Source organism: Esox lucius, chromosome 17 (genome assembly GCF_011004845.1).
Source record: "Esox lucius isolate fEsoLuc1 chromosome 17, fEsoLuc1.pri, whole genome shotgun sequence".
Taxonomy (NCBI): domain Eukaryota; kingdom Metazoa; phylum Chordata; class Actinopteri; order Esociformes; family Esocidae; genus Esox; species Esox lucius.
The window spans coordinates 20879417-20901038 of NC_047585.1; the positions used below are offsets into that span (position 1 = coordinate 20879417).

The 21622-nt window shown below is 41.4% G+C and overlaps 1 protein-coding gene across 11 annotated transcripts in view; it reads left to right on the forward strand.

Annotated features, from left to right (window-relative positions):
• cadpsa (Ca2+-dependent activator protein for secretion a) overlaps window positions 1-21622 on the forward strand; it is a 110475-nt gene that overhangs the window by 16701 nt on the left and 72152 nt on the right. For all 11 annotated transcript variants that reach the window (XM_020055684.2, XM_034287074.1, XM_020055678.2 and 8 more), the window contains exons 3-4: window positions 10939-11052; window positions 12455-12787. In XM_020055684.2, the coding sequence (XP_019911243.1) occupies window positions 10939-11052; window positions 12455-12787 (447 nt within the window). The remainder of the gene's footprint in view (window positions 1-10938; window positions 11053-12454; window positions 12788-21622) is intronic.

Sequence of the window (21622 nt, forward strand, 5' to 3'; positions counted from 1 at the left end):
TTTTGTACTGCCCAGTGTTATCTCTGAAACACAGAAATGAAGTCTCACATACTTCAGCTGTGCACAGGAGAATGTGCCCAATGCAATCAGTGACATGTCTATAAAATGTTTAAAAAATAACATATTTGGGAGTACTATAATTACTATAATTTGAGGGGACATTCCACCTTTTTCTTTCTGTTCGATTTTTGCCCAGCTCCTTAAAACCCTTCATAGTCTGTGTTGTAGTGAACGTCTTGCTGCCTATTAGTGCATTTAGACATGACTTGACTTTATATTGTTTTTTATGCAAATTTATAACAGACTATTACCAGAATTGGAGTTCATTCAAGGTATTACGTAAAAGACGGTATATAGCCAAATTGACGCGATAGAGCATGTTGTGATTGGCCATTGAGGGGATCAAGCCTCAATACGCCTACACCTTCTGTATTTGTTAAAACCCATCTGATTCTCGTCAATGCCAGTCCTGAGTGTGTTTTAATTTAGCCCTTGAATCAGTATTGCCAGCGCTTGACCATGTGCCTGGTTTGCAAGCATTAGCTAGAGTATCAACAGAGACAGTAAACTAGTAGTGGTCATCCCTGAGACCAGAGTAGTAGAGCTATGAAATCAGTGATAGAGTTCCAGTTTTCCAGAGGTCCAGGGCTCCTGGTACAGAGCTCCATGTGTGGGGGTAAACTCAGGCTCGCGCTCGGGGACATGAAAACAGGACTATACCTCAGACACTCACAATATGCTCGTATCCATGCATGCTTGCACATACTGTGGGTACTTACACATGCTTCGCCCACTTATACACTTTCACATCAGCGCACACACACACACACACACACATGCACACACACCGCTAATGGTGACTTTGTATCACTGGGGGTCCGTCCGTCACAACTCATGCACACGCAGGCCCAGTGGACTTCTGGGTATGTAAGCACGGTCTCTGTTCTAGCCACCATTAGGGTGCTAATTACGGGAGGAAGTGTAGCTATGACGTTGGCTGAACACAAATAGGACACGGTCCGTGAGATATACCAGGCACGTGGATAAAACACACTAGAAAAGCACTTTACTTCATCTGCATGTCACAACAGCTATTCTACAGTTCATGTTTGTAAAACCTACTACAGAGATGATAGGTGAACTATAGAGACGCCGTGCCATATTTGCTCTGTAAACTTGTAAAGAGCATGGTTTTTCTGGAGTCCACCCTGGTCGTGGCCAGCTGGCTCAGTAAAACAATCATTTGAGGGAATATTACATCCTGTGCCAGAGATGATTAGATTCATACCATTAAAGTGCTGCATTACATAAACCCTCAGCTTGAGGTTGGCTGGCACAGGGGCTTAGAGCCAACAATACTGAATTATAAATTGATTGGCGGACCCGGTTATACATGGAAAAGAGCTGGAGTCAGTGTAGAACCCATTGGTTGATCCAGGTGTCAATCAGGAAGTGGAGACATTCTGAGCTGTCTGAGCTGCTTGTTGGCTACACCATCAGAAGATTACTGTATGTCTGTATATCATGTTATGTCAGATATTTCCAGAGTCACGTCTTCTTTTTTTAACTAATACCTAGACTGTAATATGAAAACAATTGTAATTTGTAGTCGTTTTTAAACATTCCTATACGGTTATTTGTCCACAACACATTAAGATACTTTATAAGGTGTATAATTTTATGTCATTTGCACATATGATTCCATTTGGTTTTGAAATGAATCTAACATACCCTAGAATGACATGTCCTTATTTACATCAATATTACTTACTTTTACATTTTTTAAGCTTAAGCAAAAGCTGGAATTTTGACTTTATTTTGAAATCTTTGTGCGAATTGCATTGAAGTTGTATCTCCATCTGGTTTTTAAGGGGTGTAGCCATGATATGAAAATTGTGAAATTACAACAGTTTGATTTTAGAATCAATCCAATTCTTACCTCACTGAGCACTGTAGTTAGTAGGTTTCACTTTTGGCTGATAAGCTTACAAAGTTGGAATAAACTAGATATATATTTTACTAAATAAAACAATGATTTAGGTGCCACAATTATTCTCTATACTGACTTTGATGGGGGTAAAAGAGGGTACTGCTTTTCCATTTGATAACAGAAGCCAGTCTGGCTTTTGTTTACCAATAGAAATTCTGCATTTCATGATGTGCTTTTGTATGTATTTGTATTTATTGTGAAGAAATGTTCAGAAAGACATTTTAGTTTGATTGCTGCCATGGCTGGCTGGCCTGCCTCAAAGTCTGTCAGCCACACAGTGGGTATAGAAAGTCACCACCCCCTTTAAACGTTTTCATTTTTGTTGCCTTACAGACAGATTTTTTTTTTTTCTGGCTTTATTTAATCCAGAACATCCAAGCAAAAAATAAAACATAAAAACTCTTGGGTAGGGTGACTTTCTTTAGCCTCTGTATGTACTGTATATATACAGTTAAGAATCCTAAGGCCTCTGTCTTAAGAGGTGTTCACATTACCAATCAATACATTGTGCAAAGTGTCAATCTTGTACAGTGTGACAGATTTTTACACATGTATTTGATTTCCTGCATGAATTTTACCATTCATTTAATATGAGGACACTTCCTTAAATAAACCAAATTTGGTGCGCAGAAAAAAAAAATTGTGATCATTCTGTGCAAACTCTGGCATGAGTTTTTTCTGGGAATTCTTAGGCTGTACCGACTTTATGTTGCATGGGCTTTATAGTGGCAACCTATGAAGGATTAGGGTTAGCCCAGTCTCAAGATCAGCTACTCTGAAATACATTGCTGCTATTCAGTCTGTGGGTGAGTTAGTGGGTGAGTGAGTGAGATTTCTCTGAAAGTAAACAGCGACATGGTGTCTCTGTTTACTTTAACCTGGAATGTAATAACCCCAAGACTAGGGATCAGTCTGTTTGGCAGACTGACCGTGGGCAACATAATAACAGTATAACTGAGGGAATATATGCATATACGGAATTGGTTTTAAAAGGTATTAATAAGCTCCTCGACTCCTGACTCCATGTGTTGTGGCTGAGGCAGCAGGGAGGGGGATGTTACCTAGCAACCAAATGATTGTTACAGCACTTGCTTGTTTCGTCCCACAGATATCCATTCATTTCCTTAGTCATTGGCCTCCGCAATGGAGCTACAGGGTTTCAGCACATTATAAACTCCGTGTCACAGGCTCACCCTCACCAATGCTGCCGAGCCAAACAGTCAGCTGTTTGTTCTGAAGTCCCACCCTCCCAATTTTTTAATGACCTTTTTTAGTCTTACCTCCATTTTTATTCTGCTGTTATTTTCATCCATAGCTGTTGTTTACACTGTGACTGTGGCTGCCCTAGTGTATGGACTTACTGAAGCAACTGTTAGTATGTCGTCTACTAAAATGTATCTGCCCCTCCCCATCTCGGGTCCCTCTTCCCCAAACCATGGCCGTGTTTCTCATGGTTCCTTTCGGTGGATGATTACGAGGCTTGGCTACAGACTCTTTGAGTAGTGGCAGTCATGTTACATACGTGTATTATGTGTATCTGCTGGTTCCGTCAACCTGTCTGGTGTGGAGCTAATATGTTGGGCTTGTTGTTTATTACATGGTTTCACATGTTGACATGGTGCTTTAGCGGGGTATAGATTGTCGGGGTATAGATTATCCCTTTATAGATCATCAGGGTACACACGTGGAATGTGCTGAGCCTCCAGAGGATAGGCTGATGTCACTCTGCTCCTTGGTGTGTTGAAAGCAGAGCTAGAGGGGATTACGGGTGTTACTGACAGTTTAAACCACAGGCCGGACCATAGAGAGAATGAAGAGAAAGGACAGCGTACAGCTGCCTTAACAGGATCAGCTGAGGATATAGTACCAGGATTAATATTTTAAATTTCAACGGTTTATTGGTCGTGTACCTATTACAGCAGAGGTAGTCACGGGTGTAGCGAAATGCCTCTGTCTCGACTTCGGAACTGTGCAGTTGGTGAAAATAATGTGCATTTAATATAAAACGGGAAGATATAGTCCACTCAGGATCAATGTTGGGGGAAACGCCTTACAGTGTGCATATGCACCAGGCATATGTCCAACGACAGAAGTTCAGTCATTTAAAGTGAACAAGTGTGTTATGGTGCAAAGACGTATAGCACTAGGTGCACCCTTTGTGAATGCATCACATTTGGGGTGTTGCATGCGTTAGATTTTTCCTACTTGTGCGCTGTATTGTGTGCATTAATCAAACTGGAAACTGTTAATTTATCATTGGGGAACAGGTCAGAGAGGGATTAAGGATAGATACAAATATATTTATTATATATCTGTATATATTTTTATATATTATAATCTGTAATTTCGTTTGCATTGATTTAATATTTTTTGTCTTAATAGTAAAGATCTTCCTATTGAATTTCTTCAGTTTGTGTTGGAAAAATAAGGCTTAATATCCAAGAGAAATAAATATCCAATCAGAATATTTCTTTGGTTGTATCTTGGTAGAAATTATCTAGCTGTGCTCAACACTCATTTGCTAGGCCCTTAGGCTTTGTAAATGAGGCAAGATCCAGCGTCATTGAAATTCACTTCAATTAGAGTAACAATTTGGAATGACAGTAGAGTCAACCAATCACAAATTGTCTTGTAATAGTTGGGACAGTTGTATGATGTCTCATCACTAATGCTGAGCCAACGGTGAGCCTTATCATGTTTTCTCACGATTGAGCCTAGCGAACTGGCTTGATTTTATGTGTGTATGTAAGGATGGCGATTGACCGGGTGTCAGCTCTGGCTTTGATTTCTTTGAAATGACACAACCGTATTTTTTTCTAACGTGGTTCCTGCTATCGATATTTGCAACTACTGCGTTAGTTATTTAATGAATCCCTTCAAGTAATTTTTTTCAACTAACGCGTTACTCAATTTCCCCCAGTGCAACCTACGTAGCTATACGTTGAGTTAATTTTCTCTAGTAGCAACAAAGGACGAAAATGATAGTTTATAGTTAATTAACATCTAAATACATGTTCTGTGTTTAAACGAGATTTAGTAATTATTCACCTCTGAATAAAGTAATGAAACATTAATGGATTATGCACATTATTGCAGAGATTTCAAATTGCAGTTTTCTTTTTGAGAAGGTATGTTTATCAGTGTACAAGGCTAAAGCTGTTATTTTTGTTCTTCATTGTTGACTGCATTGAATCTGTCTAGTATTGAAGTCTGTACATATAGGCTGTTACAAAAGCCTGGCCTGACAATGTGAAGGCAGAATCATTGATTGTTTTCAGAGTTTTAATTAAAGAACTAAATGCATATATTTGTTGTCATTATGGTATATGATTACTTTATATACTTGGATAATTGGTCACTCTTGCTGTATAATGATTGAAGATTGATAATGTTATATGCTGGTGAGTGACACTGACTATGTAATACCTGACTACGTAATTATACAACGGCCCATTAAAAGTCTGCCTTGGCATAAATTACCAACACGTGAATGTGGAATCAAAGGACTAATCATAAAGTAACGGCTAAGTAACTTAACTCCTTACTTTCTACATCAAGTAACTAAGTAACATAACTTAGGAACTTTAACTAGTAACTGTAATTAGTTACTTTTCAAAATAACATTCCCAAACACTGCTCAGGATGTCCCGGAGAGCTGGAAGCGTAACCATTGAGCTGACCCCACCAGCGTTCGAAAAGGCCATGGTGTCGCAGTTTGGCATTGTATCTGGATAGGAGTTTGGCCAACTCATGCTCAACATAGAGTTTAGCCTGTGCTAAACATTTCTTTCATTTCTTTTTTACAGTATTTGTCACATTCGATTAGACAAAGAAGCTATGTTTCAGGAAGCCCCTTGGTGTCTTCTCTGCTGTCTGATCATTCACATGGGGCTGATTGGGTCAGGCATCTGGAGGTGAAAGGTTTGGCCCATGTTCAATATCTATTAACCCCTCTGACCCAGCTGGTCTGCAACCATAACCCTCTCATCCAAAAATAACCTTTGTCTTTCCTGGATGAATGAGATTGGGCAGGGCTAGGCTCTACAGCTGATAAGATATGGAAAAACTGGGATGGGATGGTGGTTGAATGAGGATGGCTATTTTGCAAGAGCAGATGGATGTTTGCCACTTTGCTAGCTTTACTCAATCCTATCTTCAATACCCCGACCACTGGTAATATCGGCATAGCCCTTGGCTTAGAGCCAGGTAATGTAAAGGTTATGTTGGACTCGATTGACCCTAATCTCTACAGTGCTTCCTGAAGATTTCTGTGACAGGGTTACCAAGGTAACAGTTACTTGGGGCAGCGGTGTGGAGCAACCGGTGAGGAGGTCCAATGGGTGGGCAGGAGGCTGTGATTCTGGTGTTCTTTTGCTGTCAGACATAGTGGATTGAGGCTTTTATTGGTTTGTTTGTTTGTCTTGTGCAGGGCATAAAGGTGAGAGATGAAGGGAGCATTGATAAAGTGGGTTGTGTATGTATTCTTCCACTGGACTGTCCAAATTTATTGAATTGTATTTTTTTACCAAACATTTTCTATGTGAAATTGGAAGAATAACATGGTATTCATTTCAATGAAAAGCACTGAAATTGTTTGATTAGATAAAATAATCACCAAATGATTACATATGTACACCTTATTGGTTAAGTCTACAGTATGTAATGTGACTAGAGGATTTAATACATCATTGATATTATAGTTATTTAATTAACCATGTTTTAAAATATACCAACTGTCTGATTTATTTTACTGTACCATACCAATAACTGACCTTCAATATGACACTAACATAAACTATCCTCGGTCTTGATAGTTGAGTCCATGATTGGAATGATTTACTTGACTGAGGTGACAGATGGTCTATTTATAGGAGTCAAGGAAAGGGTTAGTAATTAAAACATGTAAATTGCTTCTATTTCACCAAATTAAGTCTATGTAACATACAGTGGGAGGTTTCGGGGCTGTCGCTGGGCAATACGGACTTTCAGCTCCCTACAAAGATTTTGTATTGGGTTGAGGTCTGGAGACTGGCTAGGCCACTCCAGGACCTTGAGATGCTTCTTACGGAGCCACTCCTTGCCCTGGCTGTGTGTTTCGGGTCGTGGTCATGCTGAAAGACCCAGCCACGACCCATCTTCAATGCTCTTACTGAGGGAAGGAGGTTGTTGGCCAAGATCTCGCAATACATGGCCCCATCCATCCTCCCCTCAATACGGTGCAGTCGTCCTGTCCCCTTTGCAGAAAAGCATCCCCAAAGAATGATGTTTCCACCTCCATGCTTCACGGTTGGGATGGTGTTCTTGGGGTTGTACTCATCCTTCTTCTTCTTCCAAACACGACGAGTGGAGTTTAGACCTAAAAGCTCTATTTTTGTTTCATCAGACCACATGATGTTCTCCCATTCCTCCTCTGGATCATCCAGATGGTCATTGGCAAACTTCAGACGGGCCTGGACATGTGCTGGCTTGAGCAGGGGGACCTTGAGTGCACTGCAGGATTTTAATCCATGACAGCATAGTGTGTTACTAATGCTTTTCTTTGAGACTGTGGTCCCAGCTCTCTTCAGGTCATTGACCAGGTCCTGCTGTGTAGTTCTGGACTAATCCCTCAACTTCCTCATGATCATTGATGCCCCACGAGGTGAGATCTTGCATGGAGCACCAGACCAAGGGAGATTGAGCGTCATCTTGAACTTCTTCCGTTTTCTAATAATTGCGCCAACAGTTGTTGCCTCCTCACCAAGCTGCTTGCCTATTGTCCTGTAGCCCATCCCAGCCTTGTGCAGGTCTAAAATTTTCTCCCTGATGTCCTTACACAGCTCTCTGGTCTTGGCCATTGTGGAGAGGTTGGAGTCTGTTTGACTAAGTGTGTGGACAGGTGTCTTTTATACAGGTAACAAGTTTAATCAGGTGCAGTTAATACAGGTAATGAGTGGCGAACAGGAGGGCTTCTTAAAGAAAAACTAACAGGTCTGTGAGAGCCGGAATTCTTACTGGTTGGTAGGTGAACAAATACTTATGTCATGCAATAAAATGCAAATTAATTATTTAAAATCATATAATGTGATTTTCTGGATTTTTGTTTTAGATTCCGTCTCTCACAGTTGAAGAGTACCTATGATAAAAATTACAGACCTCTACATGCTTTGTAAGTAGGAAAACCTGCAAAATCGGCAGTGTATCAAATATTTGTTCTCCCCACTGTATATGATTTGCTAGGCCAAATTTCAATCCTGAATTAATTTAGGCATACCTCAACAAATAATTAAATATTTATGCAATTACTATATTGTACTTGCTTTTTTATATCTTTGTAAACATTTGTAAAATATTTGATGACTATGATTCGATAATGTTGATGTTATGGTGTAGAACTAGGCCTATGGATTGGGTGCAATGCTTGAATTAATTGAATGAATAAAAGATGAGTTTAGTTGTCGGTGTAAGTCTCAGAAGTTAATAATATGGGCACGGACTGACAGTTATGGATGTGTTCATTATATTTATATTTTCTGCATATTTATCAACATGCGCATGAGGCTTTTGAGTTATTTCAGCACTGCGCTCCTGTTATATCTCCTTCGATCCGGCACCTCGTTCCTTCAAAAGACCAGTGCAACACTGTACAAGTTCATTTATTGTAACAGTGATCATGTACAGCTGACCTAAATTCTGAGTTATGACCTTTCTTTAACCTGTACTGTCTTGCTTCACACTGTCTCCGGCACATCACTTCCTTTGTCCTAGATACACCTGCTGCTCCCTTCTCTACAGTTGTGCTCACACGTTTGCATACCCTGGCAGAAATTGAGAAATTCTGGAATTTTCTAAATATGACTGATCTGTCTTTTAAAATCTGTCTTTTATTTAAGGATAGTGATCATATGAAGCCATTTATTATCACATTGTTGTTTGGCACCTTTTTAAATCATAATGATAACAGAAATCACCAAATGGCTGTGATCAAAAGTTTACATACCCTTGAATGTTTGGCCTTGTTACAGACACTCAAGGTGACACACCCAGGTGAAAATGGCTATTAAAGGTGAATTTCCCACACCTGTGGCTTTTTAAACTGCAATTACTGTCAGTGTATAAATTGTCAATGAGTTTGTTAGATCTCACATGGATGCATTGAGCAGGCTAGATACTGAGCCATGGGGAGCAGGAAAGAACTGTCAAAAGACTTGAGTAACAAGGTAATGTTATGGAAAAGGATATAAAAAGATATCCAAAGCCTTGCAAATGCAAGTAAGTACTGTTCAGTCACTTATTAAGAAGTGGAAAATTGGGGGTATCTCTTGATACCAAGCCAAGGTCAGGTAGACCAAGAAAGATTTCAGCCAAAACTGCCAGAGAAATTGTTCAGGATACAAAGAAAAATCCACAGGGAACCTCAGGAGAAATTCAGGCTGCTCTGGAAAAAAGACGGTGTGGTTGTTTCAAGGAGCACAATACGACGATACTTGAACCAAAATGAGCTGCATGGTCGAGTTGCCAGAAAGAAGCCTTTACTGCGCCAATGCCACAAAAAAGCCTGGTTACAATATGCCAGACAACACATTGACACATCTCACAACTTCTGGCACACTGTAATTTGGAGTGACAAAACCAAAATAGAGCTTTATGGTCACAACCATGAGCGCTATTTTTGGAGAGGGCTCAACAAGGCCTATAGTGAACAGAATACCATCTCCACGGTGAAGCATGGTGGGGGCTCATTGATGTTTTGGGGTTGTATGAACTATGGGGAATCTTGTGAAAATTGATGGCATGAGTGCTGTGCATGGGACGCTCTTGGAGGTTCTGGAGTGGCCATCACAGTCTCCTGACCTTATATCATCGAGCTACTCTTGGGAGATCTCAAACGTGCGGTTCATGCAAGACTTTGCATGACCTGGAGGCATTTTGCCAAGATGAATGGGCAGCTATACCACCTGCAAGAATTCGGGGCCTCATACAAAACTATTACAAAAGACTGCACACTGTCATTGATGATAAAGGGGCCAATACACAGTATTAAGAACTACAGGATATTAAGACTTTTGAACAGGGGTCAGTTCATTTTTTCTTTGTTGCCATGTTTTGTTTTATGATTTTGCCATTCTGTTATGACCTGCAGTTGAATGTGAATTCCATAAGAAATAAAAGACGTGTTTTGCCTGCTCACTCATGTTTTCTTTACAAATGGTACATATATTGCCGATTCAAACTTTTGAGCACAACGGTATCTTTGCTTCCCCTACCAGCCAGTGTGTTTAGTATGGACAGGGCAATTCAATACACATTTGCCCAAGTGACCCACGCTGAATTACTGTGGCAACATCACCCCCAACTAATTTCCTCTCGATCATTGAACATATTTAATACCTATAATTAGTTTAAAGCCCATCTATCAGTCCTGTTTACGTGAGAAGAGGCTAAAACAGAAGATCTACTCTGGCTTTCTGCCACACAGTGATGATTCATTTAAACCTCCACCATGTTACCGACACTGGAGACACACAGCAGTTTTTAGAAACATTGGTGAGGACTGTAATCCAGAATTAAAGAGGCTGGTTTTTTTGTTGCATTAAATGCTCTGTGAAGTTTGCAAATGAAGATGTGGATGTTTAAAAGGGCACGAGATAGGAGTGTGAAATTAGTCACTGCTAATGGAAAGACTGAGTTATCAGTGCTGGGGTCGGGGCTCCGCATGGGCAGTTTAATTACTTGTGGGCTGAAGATGTTGAAGGAAAAAATGGGTTTAAACAGGCAGTGTTTCAGTTTAGCACGGAGTAAAACAAAAATGTGCCGTATTATGCAAATTCAGAAATGTTATAAATGGACAGTGACAATATTAGTAAGAAATACTCAGGAAACTTTGTGTGCTAACTTAATGTTACTGTAATTCCTATGTCTCTATTGTGCTTTCCTCTATATTAACTGTCTGTCTGTCTCTCTCTTAGATCAGTAAGCAGCAGCTTCAGACAGTAAAGGAGCGTTTCCAGGCCTTCCTAACTGGTGACACCCAGATAGTGGCAGACGAGGCGTTCATCAATGCTGTCCAGAGCTACTATGATGTGAGGCCCTTGCTATGTGTGTGTGTGTGTGTGTATTCATGTCTGTGGACCTGAAATGTTAAAGTGTCTGTGTGGTCTGTTGTTTATTTTCTCTGATGATTCTTCTGCAATTTTAAATACAGTACTACTCTGTGGATTAATTGTCTGGATGTTTGAGATGATTCACCTTTGGTAAATGATGTGGAACACAGACATGCTGCTTCTCTCTTCTGTAGTTTTGTTCATTTTCTACTCCTGCACTAGATTCAAATGAATTTCACAGAAAGTGTTCAGCGTCCAGACAGGCTGTGTGAGGGACTAACCTGAATCCGTATCCAGAAAACTGCACCTTAACCTATACAAAATATAGAGAAAAAGAGATGAGAAAAGTGAATGAGAAAAAGATCTTCTCTGACTGCAAAACTAATCAATACAGCTCTTAAAAATGCCCACGTTAGTAAATTGAAATGCTTCATTATTTAACACCCAGCTAAAGCCGGTTCTCCAATTCAATTAAAGCGTAATGCTCTTATTGACTGCTCCAGAGGCTTACACTCTCAGCACCTCCCGACCTGCTCTGGAGAGTGGAGGGCAGACATCTGGGCTGTTCTTTGTTGACAGGTAAAGCTATTGTACATGAAAATGTCTTGCTGCCGAAAACATTTCATTTATTTTGTTTACCAGCGGCTCTATCTTCAAGACATCCATGTCACAAATGCCCAAAGCTGGCACTAGAAAACTGTGTCTATGTATCTGTCCATCCTGGTTGGAACTGAAGGCAGTCTGTCTTTACCATTCATAGGTCACTGATGGGAAACAGGCAGCCCGTCACTTTGATCAATAAGGCTACGTGATAGAGATGAGACAAGATTTAGTCAGATAGACACATGGGTCTCTGTCTGTCTGCCTGCCTGCCTGTCTCTCTGCATGTCTCCCCGCCTGTCTGTCTGCCAGTCTCCCTCTTTCTCTTCAACTCACAAACTCACACCGGGCAATGGAAAATTGCTTTGTGGGTAGTGGGAAAAGAGAAATGTGCAGCTTGGGATTGAAGCGCGACAATGTCAGATTGAATTGAAAATGTAATCATTTCTTTCCCCCTTCACCTTCATCGTAACAGAGAAACAGACGGACAGGGCTGGGGCAAATTCTCAACTAGTGAAGCAGTACTCCAGACGCCCTCTTCTGCAGCTGTGCCTTTCACTTCCCTTCAGGAGCATCGACGTGTCAGGCTGGCGCCGGGACTGTTGTACCCAGCTGCAGGGAGGACGTCTCTGGGAACATAATGAAACAGCTCCGTTCAGAGACTGACTTTAAAAGGACTCGACCCCGATCGCGCAGTGTGCTCCGTCTGAATGTTCCTCCTTCTCTTTAATGCTAAACCGCCACGCCCACCCCCCCTCTCTGTTCTCTGTCCCGATCACAGATATTCCTGAAGAGTGACCGCGTGTCCCGGATGGTCCAGAGCGGAGGCTGCTCGGCCAGTGACTCACGGGAGGTCTTCAAAAAGCACATCGAGAAGCGTGTCCGTAGCCTGCCCGAGATCGACGGCCTGAGTAAAGAGACGGTGCTCAGCTCCTGGATGGCCAAGTTCGACACCATCTACCGCGGGGAGGAGGACCCCAGGAAGCACCAGCAGAGGATGACGGCCAGCGCGGCCTCCGAGCTCATCCTCAGCAAGGACCAGCTCTACGAGATGTTCCAGTCTATTCTAGGCATTAAGAAGTTTGAGCACCAGCTCCTCTACAATGCCTGTCAGGTTAGCTATGAGCTAATACGTCATGTCCTTTGTACCAGTTTTATGCATGAATCATCTTGTTATGCGCACAGCAAAAGTAAACACGGATCTTTTGCTGTCAAGCTATCTACACACACAATGTCATGCAAGCATACAGCACTGCTGCAAGGCAAATGCATTGCTCAACTGAAAGTGGATCCCCAGTTTCACTCCTTTCCCAATTTCTCATAGGTGTGTCAATCATTTACCCAGGTGTGCCTTTAGGCTTTTGAGGGCTCCATGGCAGACACGTATTACTGCTCTACTCCCTGTTCCATAATGAACAAGGAATTGCCTTGATAAACTCAGTCTAACTTCAAAACTAACAAAATGTTTTGGTTAATGGATATACATTTTAGAAACCTACATTATAAATTGTTTAAAATGTTCTGGCAACAACCCTGGCTAACAGGCCTAGCTTGTTGGTGGGCAGATTAGTTCAAATCAAATGATGTGCTTGGTTGTTATAATGTTTTTGTTTATTCTTTTTTTTTTTGTTGGAAAAATGTGGTATGTTTATAGGGCAAATTTGCAAATGAGATCTCATTCTCACTTTTCCCTGACTAAACAAATATATAAAAATATAAAACATTGGAATTGTATGGTGTCTGCTTGCATTCTAATAGATACTGGACACTTACGCTTGTTAGCGAAACCCCCTTTTGACTGACAAATTCAGTAACATGAAAATGGTGTCAACGCCGTCGTACTCGGTGTGAAGGGCCTCACTGCCAAAATGAAAAGTGTCCCTTCAAACGGTGGGAAACCTCCCGTTTAAATCCACCTTCCGAAGTTATTAGATGAATAGCCACCTGTCACAGGAGCAGCTTTCAGTGTGGGACTGCATTTTCTTTGGCACCTTAAAGCTGGAAAGAGAACTGGAATGTATACTGCAAAGAGAATATGACTATTTTGAGAAGGAGAGCGTGGGTAGTGTGCATGGAGGTAGAACAATAGATGAGCGTGAGAACCAAGGTATTGTGTCACAAGGAGATTTGGTTGAGGCTGGAAACGACTTGTACACCTGCAAACAGCATTCATGTTGTAATCCCAGAGAGTTGAGCGGAATAGAAAGCTATTGATGGTTAACTGGAGATAATGGGCTAAGATGAAGGCTGATAGGATAATACAGTGATTTTGGCCTTTAAAGATGGCGTCCACTTGTCAGTCACTTTTGGTTCAGTGGAAAAATGTGTAGTGAGAGAATGTGTCAATTCCTCATCCTGCCTTTTGTCTGTCAAAGATTAAACATTCATAAAATGCCAAATGTATGGGTATAGGCCTAGTCATTCTATTTTCTAGAACACCTGTGTATCAGAATCCTGGCCAAGATTGAAACCTTTCTAATTTCAGTGAAAAGGCAAGGCCTTTTTCTGGCAATTTACACTGCCAGGCCACAGGAGTCCTTTCAGCTTGATGTATTTCCCTCTTCCACAGAATCAGATTTTGAGTCGTCAAACCTATTGCTGTAGCTTCCACTAAAGTCATTTCCCCCCCATTTTCCATCCTCGCGGACGAGTCAAGAAGATCGAGCTGTTATATGTGCTGGCAGTATTTATGGTTTCTTTCTCTGTTTTTTTCCCCCTCTGCTGCACTTTAATGTCAAAAAGACATGTCAATATCCACACCCACGCCACATTTAGTCCTGGTCACACACACTGGCACATGCACACCCAAGCAAAAACACACACACACACACACATGCTTTGTCATGACGTTTCAAATGACGTCTTTCTACGCAACATACTGCTGTAAGCGTCAGATTGAGGAGTTGAGTCTGAACAGCTGTAATCCATGTCCCTACATCGGCCCTTGTCATCAAGTACCTTAGATTTGTTTGTTGGATTGAGAGACAGATGGTTCCCTTCCATCACATTTTGTGGCAAGCTGTTGTTGCACTCGTTAGAAGATGTCTGGGGATTGTAAGAACGGATGCTGATTCTGTGGGGTCTCTGGTGTATTCCATGTTCTTTTACATGTGTGTGTTCACAAACCTCTCCCTCGACCAACTGAAGGTCACTTGGACGAAACATGACTATGTAAAAATTGCGATGAGGATTGAACCTTACTCTCTGCTGTGTATCTTGTGACGTTAGCCTGAGGCACCTAGTTTTCTGATAAGAATCACCGTTTGTTAACTACATTAACACGGACCAAATATTGTGCTTGGTGTAATGGTGCTGTTGGTGGTCAACAACGTACAGCGATAGAAGTCACAAAATATGTGCCATCTTTGGCACCCTTTGCCTTGATGACCACTTTGAGCGCTCAAACCTCAGGAAGGACTTGTTCCTAGAGGGGCAGCTGAAGCCAAAAGCTATTTTCAGGAAGTCAGTGATTTACTGACAGAAGCCGGAACCTTAGTCAATGTCTACAAACAGCACACTTGCATACATCTTTGCGTTGCAAATGTGTTGGAGGATGTATTGAGGTCATGTTGATGGTGTAGACCACTGACCTAGGCTCTGTATTAAAGCTGTAGTTGAATTGCAGTGAGTCAAAAGAGGCATCAGTGATAGTTTCCAGATGGGATTGGACTCCAAACATGTTAATGACGTCCAATGTGAGTGCTAAAGATCTGTAGCCATTCACTTGATCTTTGATGAAGAGTGCATTGCTCTTGGGGCTTATTGACGAAGTGTAAATTGGTGCTGGGTTTTAACCTGTAGTACTGCCTTGGGAAAAAGAATCAACTGAATTTTGTTCCTGTGCAGTAGTTGTGGGCTCTGTGTAGGTGGTCCACCCTTTCATCAGACAGGCTTGTGTTTTACGGGGATGACCATGCCCATTGCCAGGCTCTGTTTCAGTGAAACTTCACAACATGGTTGAGGTGGCTACTCTCCTGCCTTCTGATTGGTGAAGAATAACAACTTTAGTTATTTCCCAGTGGTGTTTTTATTTATCCAGCTCTAAACGTCTGATCATTTTAATCCGGCTCTGCTCCCTCAACACACTCACAGTGTTGCAGAATTCCAGTATCTTTCTCAATTTTCCTGGAAATGGGTGTGCAGGACATTTTGGAAAATTTTGGGAAAGTTACTAGAATTTTGCAACCCTACTCATACATCACAAACACTCCCCATTAGCCAATTCATCTTCAAGTTTATATTGTCTGCCTCTGACTTATTTAACACAGGTGTCACATAAAACTGTCCATAAAGCTAGTGCCATTGGCAAGCAAGAACAGGAATTGTTTTATTTCACAATAAAATATGCCTACCTCAGGTATGGTAGAAGTCCATTTGCTGTTTTTTAGGTGAGTTGGACCAGAAAAGCAACAATGTGATCAAAGTGTTTCTAATTCTCTGTAATATGTATAAAACCTTTTGTTCTTTTAGAAGTTGCTTTACAGATGACAGAGATAAATCCAGAGGAAAGGATCTATATTTAACATAATAAACAAGGCCATCAATATAACAGTCTGAAAGACATTGATTGGAAAAAACATTTGAGAAATTGCAAAGTAATATATTTTCATCAAAGACCTTGCTACTTTCCTACTACAAACAGAGGTGTGTCTGAAAGCTTTGAATATTTCAGTCCTGGAAGTTGGTCTGGTCAGTCTGTTAGTCAAGTCAGTGTTATGTTGGTCTAGTCTGTATTGTTGGTGTAGTCTGTGTGTTGGTCAAGTTAGCGTTGTGCTAGTCAAGTCAGTGTTGGGTTGGTCTAGTCAGAATTGTGTTGGTCTAGTCAGTGTGTTGGTATATTCTGTGTGTTGATCTAGTCTGTGTTGTGTTGGTCTAGTCTGTGTGGAGTTGGTCTAGTCTGTGTTGAGTTGATCTAGTTTGTTTTGTGTCGGTTGAGTCTGTGTTGAGTTGGTCAAGTAAATGTTGTGTTGGTCTAGTCTGTGTGTTGGTGTAGTCTGTGTTGAGTTGATCTAGTTTGTTTTGTGTCGGCTGAGTCTGTGTTGAGTTGGTCAAGTGAATGTTGTGTTGGTCTAGTCTGTGTGTTGGTGTAGTCTGTGTGTTGGTCTAGTTTGTGTTGAGTAAGTCAAGTCAGTGTTATGTTTGTCTAGTCTGTATTGTTGGTGTAGTCTGTGTGTTGGTCAAGTTAGCGTTGTGCTAGTCAAGTCAGTGTTGGGTTGGTCTAGTCAGTGTGTTGGTATATTCTGTGTGTTGGTCTAGTCTGTGTTGAGTTGATCTAGTTTGTTTTGCGTCGGTCGAGTCTGTGTTGAGTTGGTCAAGTGAATGTTGTGTTGGTCTAGTCTGTGTGTTGGTGTAATCTGTGTGTTGGTCAAGTTAGTGTTGTGCTAGTCAAGTCAGAGCTGTGTTGGTCTAGTCTGTGTGTTGGTCTAGTCTGTGTTGTGTTGGTCTAGTATGTGTGGAGTTGGTCTAGTCTGTGTTGAGTTGGTGTAGTCTGTGTTGAGTTGGTCTAATTTGTTTTGTGTCGGTCGAGTCTGTGTTGTGCTGGTCTGGTCAGCGTGTTGGTCTAGTTTGTTTTGTGTCGGTCGAGTCTGTGTTGTGTCGGTCTAGTTATTGTGTTGGTCTAGTCTGTGTTGTGTTGGTCTAGTCTGTGTTGTTTTGGTCTAGTCTGTGTTGTGTTGGTCTAGTTAGTGTGTTGGTATGGTCAGTGTGTTGGTCTAGTCTGTGTTGAGTTGATCTGGCCTGTGTTGAGTTGGTCTGGTCTGTGTGTTGGGCTAGTCTGTGTTGTGTCGATCTAGTTATTGTGTTGGTCTAGTCTTTGTGTTGGTCTAGTCATGTTCTGTTGCTATGCTCAGAGTTATGTGTGTGTGTGTGTGTGTCTGTGTGTCTGTGTGTGTGGGGAGGTGTTTATTTGTTTGTGAAACCTTTCTGCCATCATTCACATATACAAACACACACTACACACACACATACATACACACCATTTCCTTTGTCTGCTCAGTCTTGGCTACCATGGTGACAGCAAACACTAGGCTACCCCTCTTCCCCCAGCACCCACTCCCTTCCCTTTCATACTGCAAAAAATCAGGTAACAAAATCCTTAAAGTAAGATACATTTCCTTAACAAGCTACATTTGTGTTAGATAATACCACTTTGTTTGAGCAAAAATGCCTTAAATGTCTTGTTTAGCATATAAATAAAATGTTTAGTGTAGATTTAGGAGAAACTTAAGAGAGACACTGAAACTGAATTTAGACATCACATCCATACTAATAATCTTTCAGACTGAAAACTGCTCCTTATTTTAAGTTTGAATTGCTAAAAAAATTGCTACAAATCTAAAATATGCTCATCTTATTTCAAGATACCTGCCATATTCAGATGCTTAAATATTTTTTGTTGTGTGCTTATTTCAAAACGTCTTGCAGATTATTTGACTTATTTCACCCATATATCTCCTTACATTTTTCCCCTTATTTTTTGCAGTACTGATGCTGTCTCCTAATTGAACCAGTCTGACTAGATTATTTCTGGTGGTTAATCCTTCAATTGGAGGTACAAGCAATTTATTTAAACAATTAAAAGACTGGAAAGATGAGGACATAAGACTGAGGAGAGAAGAGGAGATTTTGGATTGGGCAGAGGATATAAGGATTTGTGATTGGTTGCTTCCTGCAAAGCCCTCCTTTAGTCCTGTAGGTACATCAGGCACATTTGGGGATGACAAAGTCACAGTGATCCATTTTGATGGTCTTCAGTATGTTCCAGTTGAAAATGTGTGATAGTAAAACAACAATGGAGGCTTTTTTGTGTGATTGCTCTTTCATCCATCCCATTCATTTTCCCATAGGGATTTTATCATATGACAATGTCAATATACAAGTCATTGCTCACGTTTTATTCATGTGTAGTTTGGAAGGTTATAAACTTGCAGCTGTCCAATAGACATATTTTTATAATGTTTACGTCAACAGAGCTTGATCTTTGACCTTTACTTCCTATGGCACCTACAGTATCATGAAAAACCTGTATAATTGACCCTGACACATTTGAATTTTTTTGCAACAAATGTTTCTGAAAGGTCAGACAAGACCAGACAGTTAAGATCCTAGATCAAGACACTCTGGCTGTTATGCTTTATGAATACAGACCTCTTTCAATGTTTCACATTATTGAATCACAGAATGTTACATATCGGCCACTTGACTAAATTTGCCAAGAAAAAAGTAATTATTGTTTATCAACATAATTTTATACTCGAAAGACAGAGAAACCAAAACTTGAATAGAGGGAAAGTTAATTAAGAATCACATTTCTTTAAAAGTTTTTTTTTTTTTATTTGCACAAAGTTGACAATGTATCAGCATTTCATTAGTAAAGCCATTTCTACTGGTAACTCAGGTATCTATCCAATAGCGTGGACGTACAACAGAGCCTGAGACCTTTTCACCCAGGAAGCCTGTAGTCTATCACATTGTGTTTCCTGTACACAGAGATACACTGATCAGACATTCAGACAATCCAGGCGACATATATTCCATGACAGGACCATGGTGTATAAAACAGAAGAGAACAATCTGATTACTACTGTAGCCATGACAACAGTATAGGATAGTGTAATACTGGACCCCAAAGTCAGTCAAGCCAGGGGTCTGGAAATGTGATGAACTATGATCCTGAACTTATGGTATACATATACATGTATGTAGGATATATGATGAAGAATTCCTTGTGGTGGACAAGGGAGTGGGGAGTGAGACTTGCAACATTTGGGTCTAGTTTCAGAGGTAAACTCTCCCTAATTCTCCTCAACCCTCTCTGCTTGGTCTCCATACTATAACTTCTCCCTCTATGGATGTTTTCACTCAAGAATGAGTTACCTGCTGCCAGCAGTGATTAATGAAGGACACCAGGCCGTCACACTCGGGATCTATGCTCTAGGGAGTGAGCGGAAAAAATAGTCGATCATGCTACTCTACCGTTTGACAGAAGACACTATTGATTGGTGTTCAGTACAACAATGATATGGCGACCGCAGCTACAACAGCATGATGCTAAGATACATTCCAGAGATCGGAGACGGGCAGACAGACAGGAGTGCCTAACCCACTGGGGTTGTGATTGTCGTTGTAATTGGCTGGTATTTATACTTGTACTGTAGGTTGTATCTGCTCTTCAGTAGGGTCGTTGTAATTGGCTGGTATTTAGACTTGTACACTGCTCTTCAGTAGAATCGTTGTAATTGGCTAGTATTTAGACTTGTTATTGGATGAGTTATTTTGAAATTTCATGCTGGGAAGTGACCTGGGTTTGGTTTTTTGTAGTACTGCACATTGTGTCTGCAGTGACATTTCTGTACCCATTCACACCTGTTTACACACATTTTGGGAATTTCTAGTGTAGGCAAATGAAAAAGTCTAACCTAACCATTACTCCAGACACCTAACCATAACCCTGAACCTAACCAAGACCTTAACCTAATCACTAATCCATAACTCTTCTAATAACCTACTAACCCTAACCCTAACCCGTAAACCTAGAATGGCCTTTTTTGTCGTTGGGAGAAGTATCCCCACAAGGTGGAACTGTCCTAGTTTTACTGCCCTGGTGAGGGTTTTGGTCCCTTCCAGGTTTGTCAAACCTGTACACACAATTCATTCAGGCAGATCATCATCCTGACATCTGTGTGTTGACAGTGTTTAAACTAAGCCCTGGGAGGTTACTAAGGGAGGAGAGAGAAGTCATGTTGAACAGTTCATGGTACCAGCATAGGCTTATTCCAGACACACACACACACACACACACACACATACACACACTACTCCAAGACACACACAGTTAAATACAGTCACATGCACTATCCTGTGCACGTCTTTCGGCCGGCAGGGATTTGGCTGGTCCAATTCATCTAACTTAGTTTGCTTTCATCAGATGTGATTCCGTTACGTCAGGGATATCTCACTCTCATTAGTGCCATTGTGTAATTCAGTAAAGGTTATCTACAGGTGTGTTCTGCCAACATCCTCTTATCGTTCTTCTTGTCATCCACCCAGTCTGTGGATTCATCCCAGGGCGCCTGTTTGGCCCAGGACAACGTGCTCTCTGTCAGAAGGAAGGCCAGCCCTGTGGGTGTGTCTGGCATTTCCTGTCGACTACATTTCTGCTACTCTGCACAGCGTGCCCTACAGAGTTGCACAAGCAAAGTCCAATAACACACATGAATTATTACAGTAAGACAGAAACACACGTCTAGCATGGTTTTGTGGTGTGTGTGTGTGTGCGCGCGTGTGTGCGTGTGAAAGAGAGAGCGAGCCAGAGAGAGTGGACGGGTGTGTGTTCTAGAGAGAGAGTAGATGATGTGGATCTGTAGGACAGTGGGAATCTTTATGCAGTACTATCCTCTGTGGTGTGTGTGTCGGGGTGTGTGTTCTAGAAAACATGGGAGTGGTGATTTGTCCGTCCGTCCTCAGGGACTGAAGGAGAGGCTGTGACGGACGGGTTTGTGTCTGCAGTTGTACTGCAGGCTCCCTGACTACCAATGACAGTCCCTTTCTCACCAGCCCGGACCCATCGCTGCTCCGTGGTCTGGGGGACCAGGCCCCTCACCTGAAGGCCTATATTATAACATCATAGTGTGTATTCAATTGACATGAAGGACGCATGGCCGTTGTAAACAAGCGCCTTTCAACAGGGAATGAGGAACACAATCATTTGACAGCGGTTGTAAACGCATCTCTTTGATTGGACTTCCCCTCGCCAGATAGCCTAAAGGTTTCGATTCCATGATTTGAGTGTGTGCGTGCTGCATACGGAACTGAAGGCCATGATCCCATGAAAGGCATACTGGATTGAAACTAAATACTGTGCCAGCGCTATTAGTCTCCGGTCAATTCTAAGGCTAAAAGTTCAAAAGGTTTATTTGTCATTTGCAATAACAAGTTACGGCATTGAAAT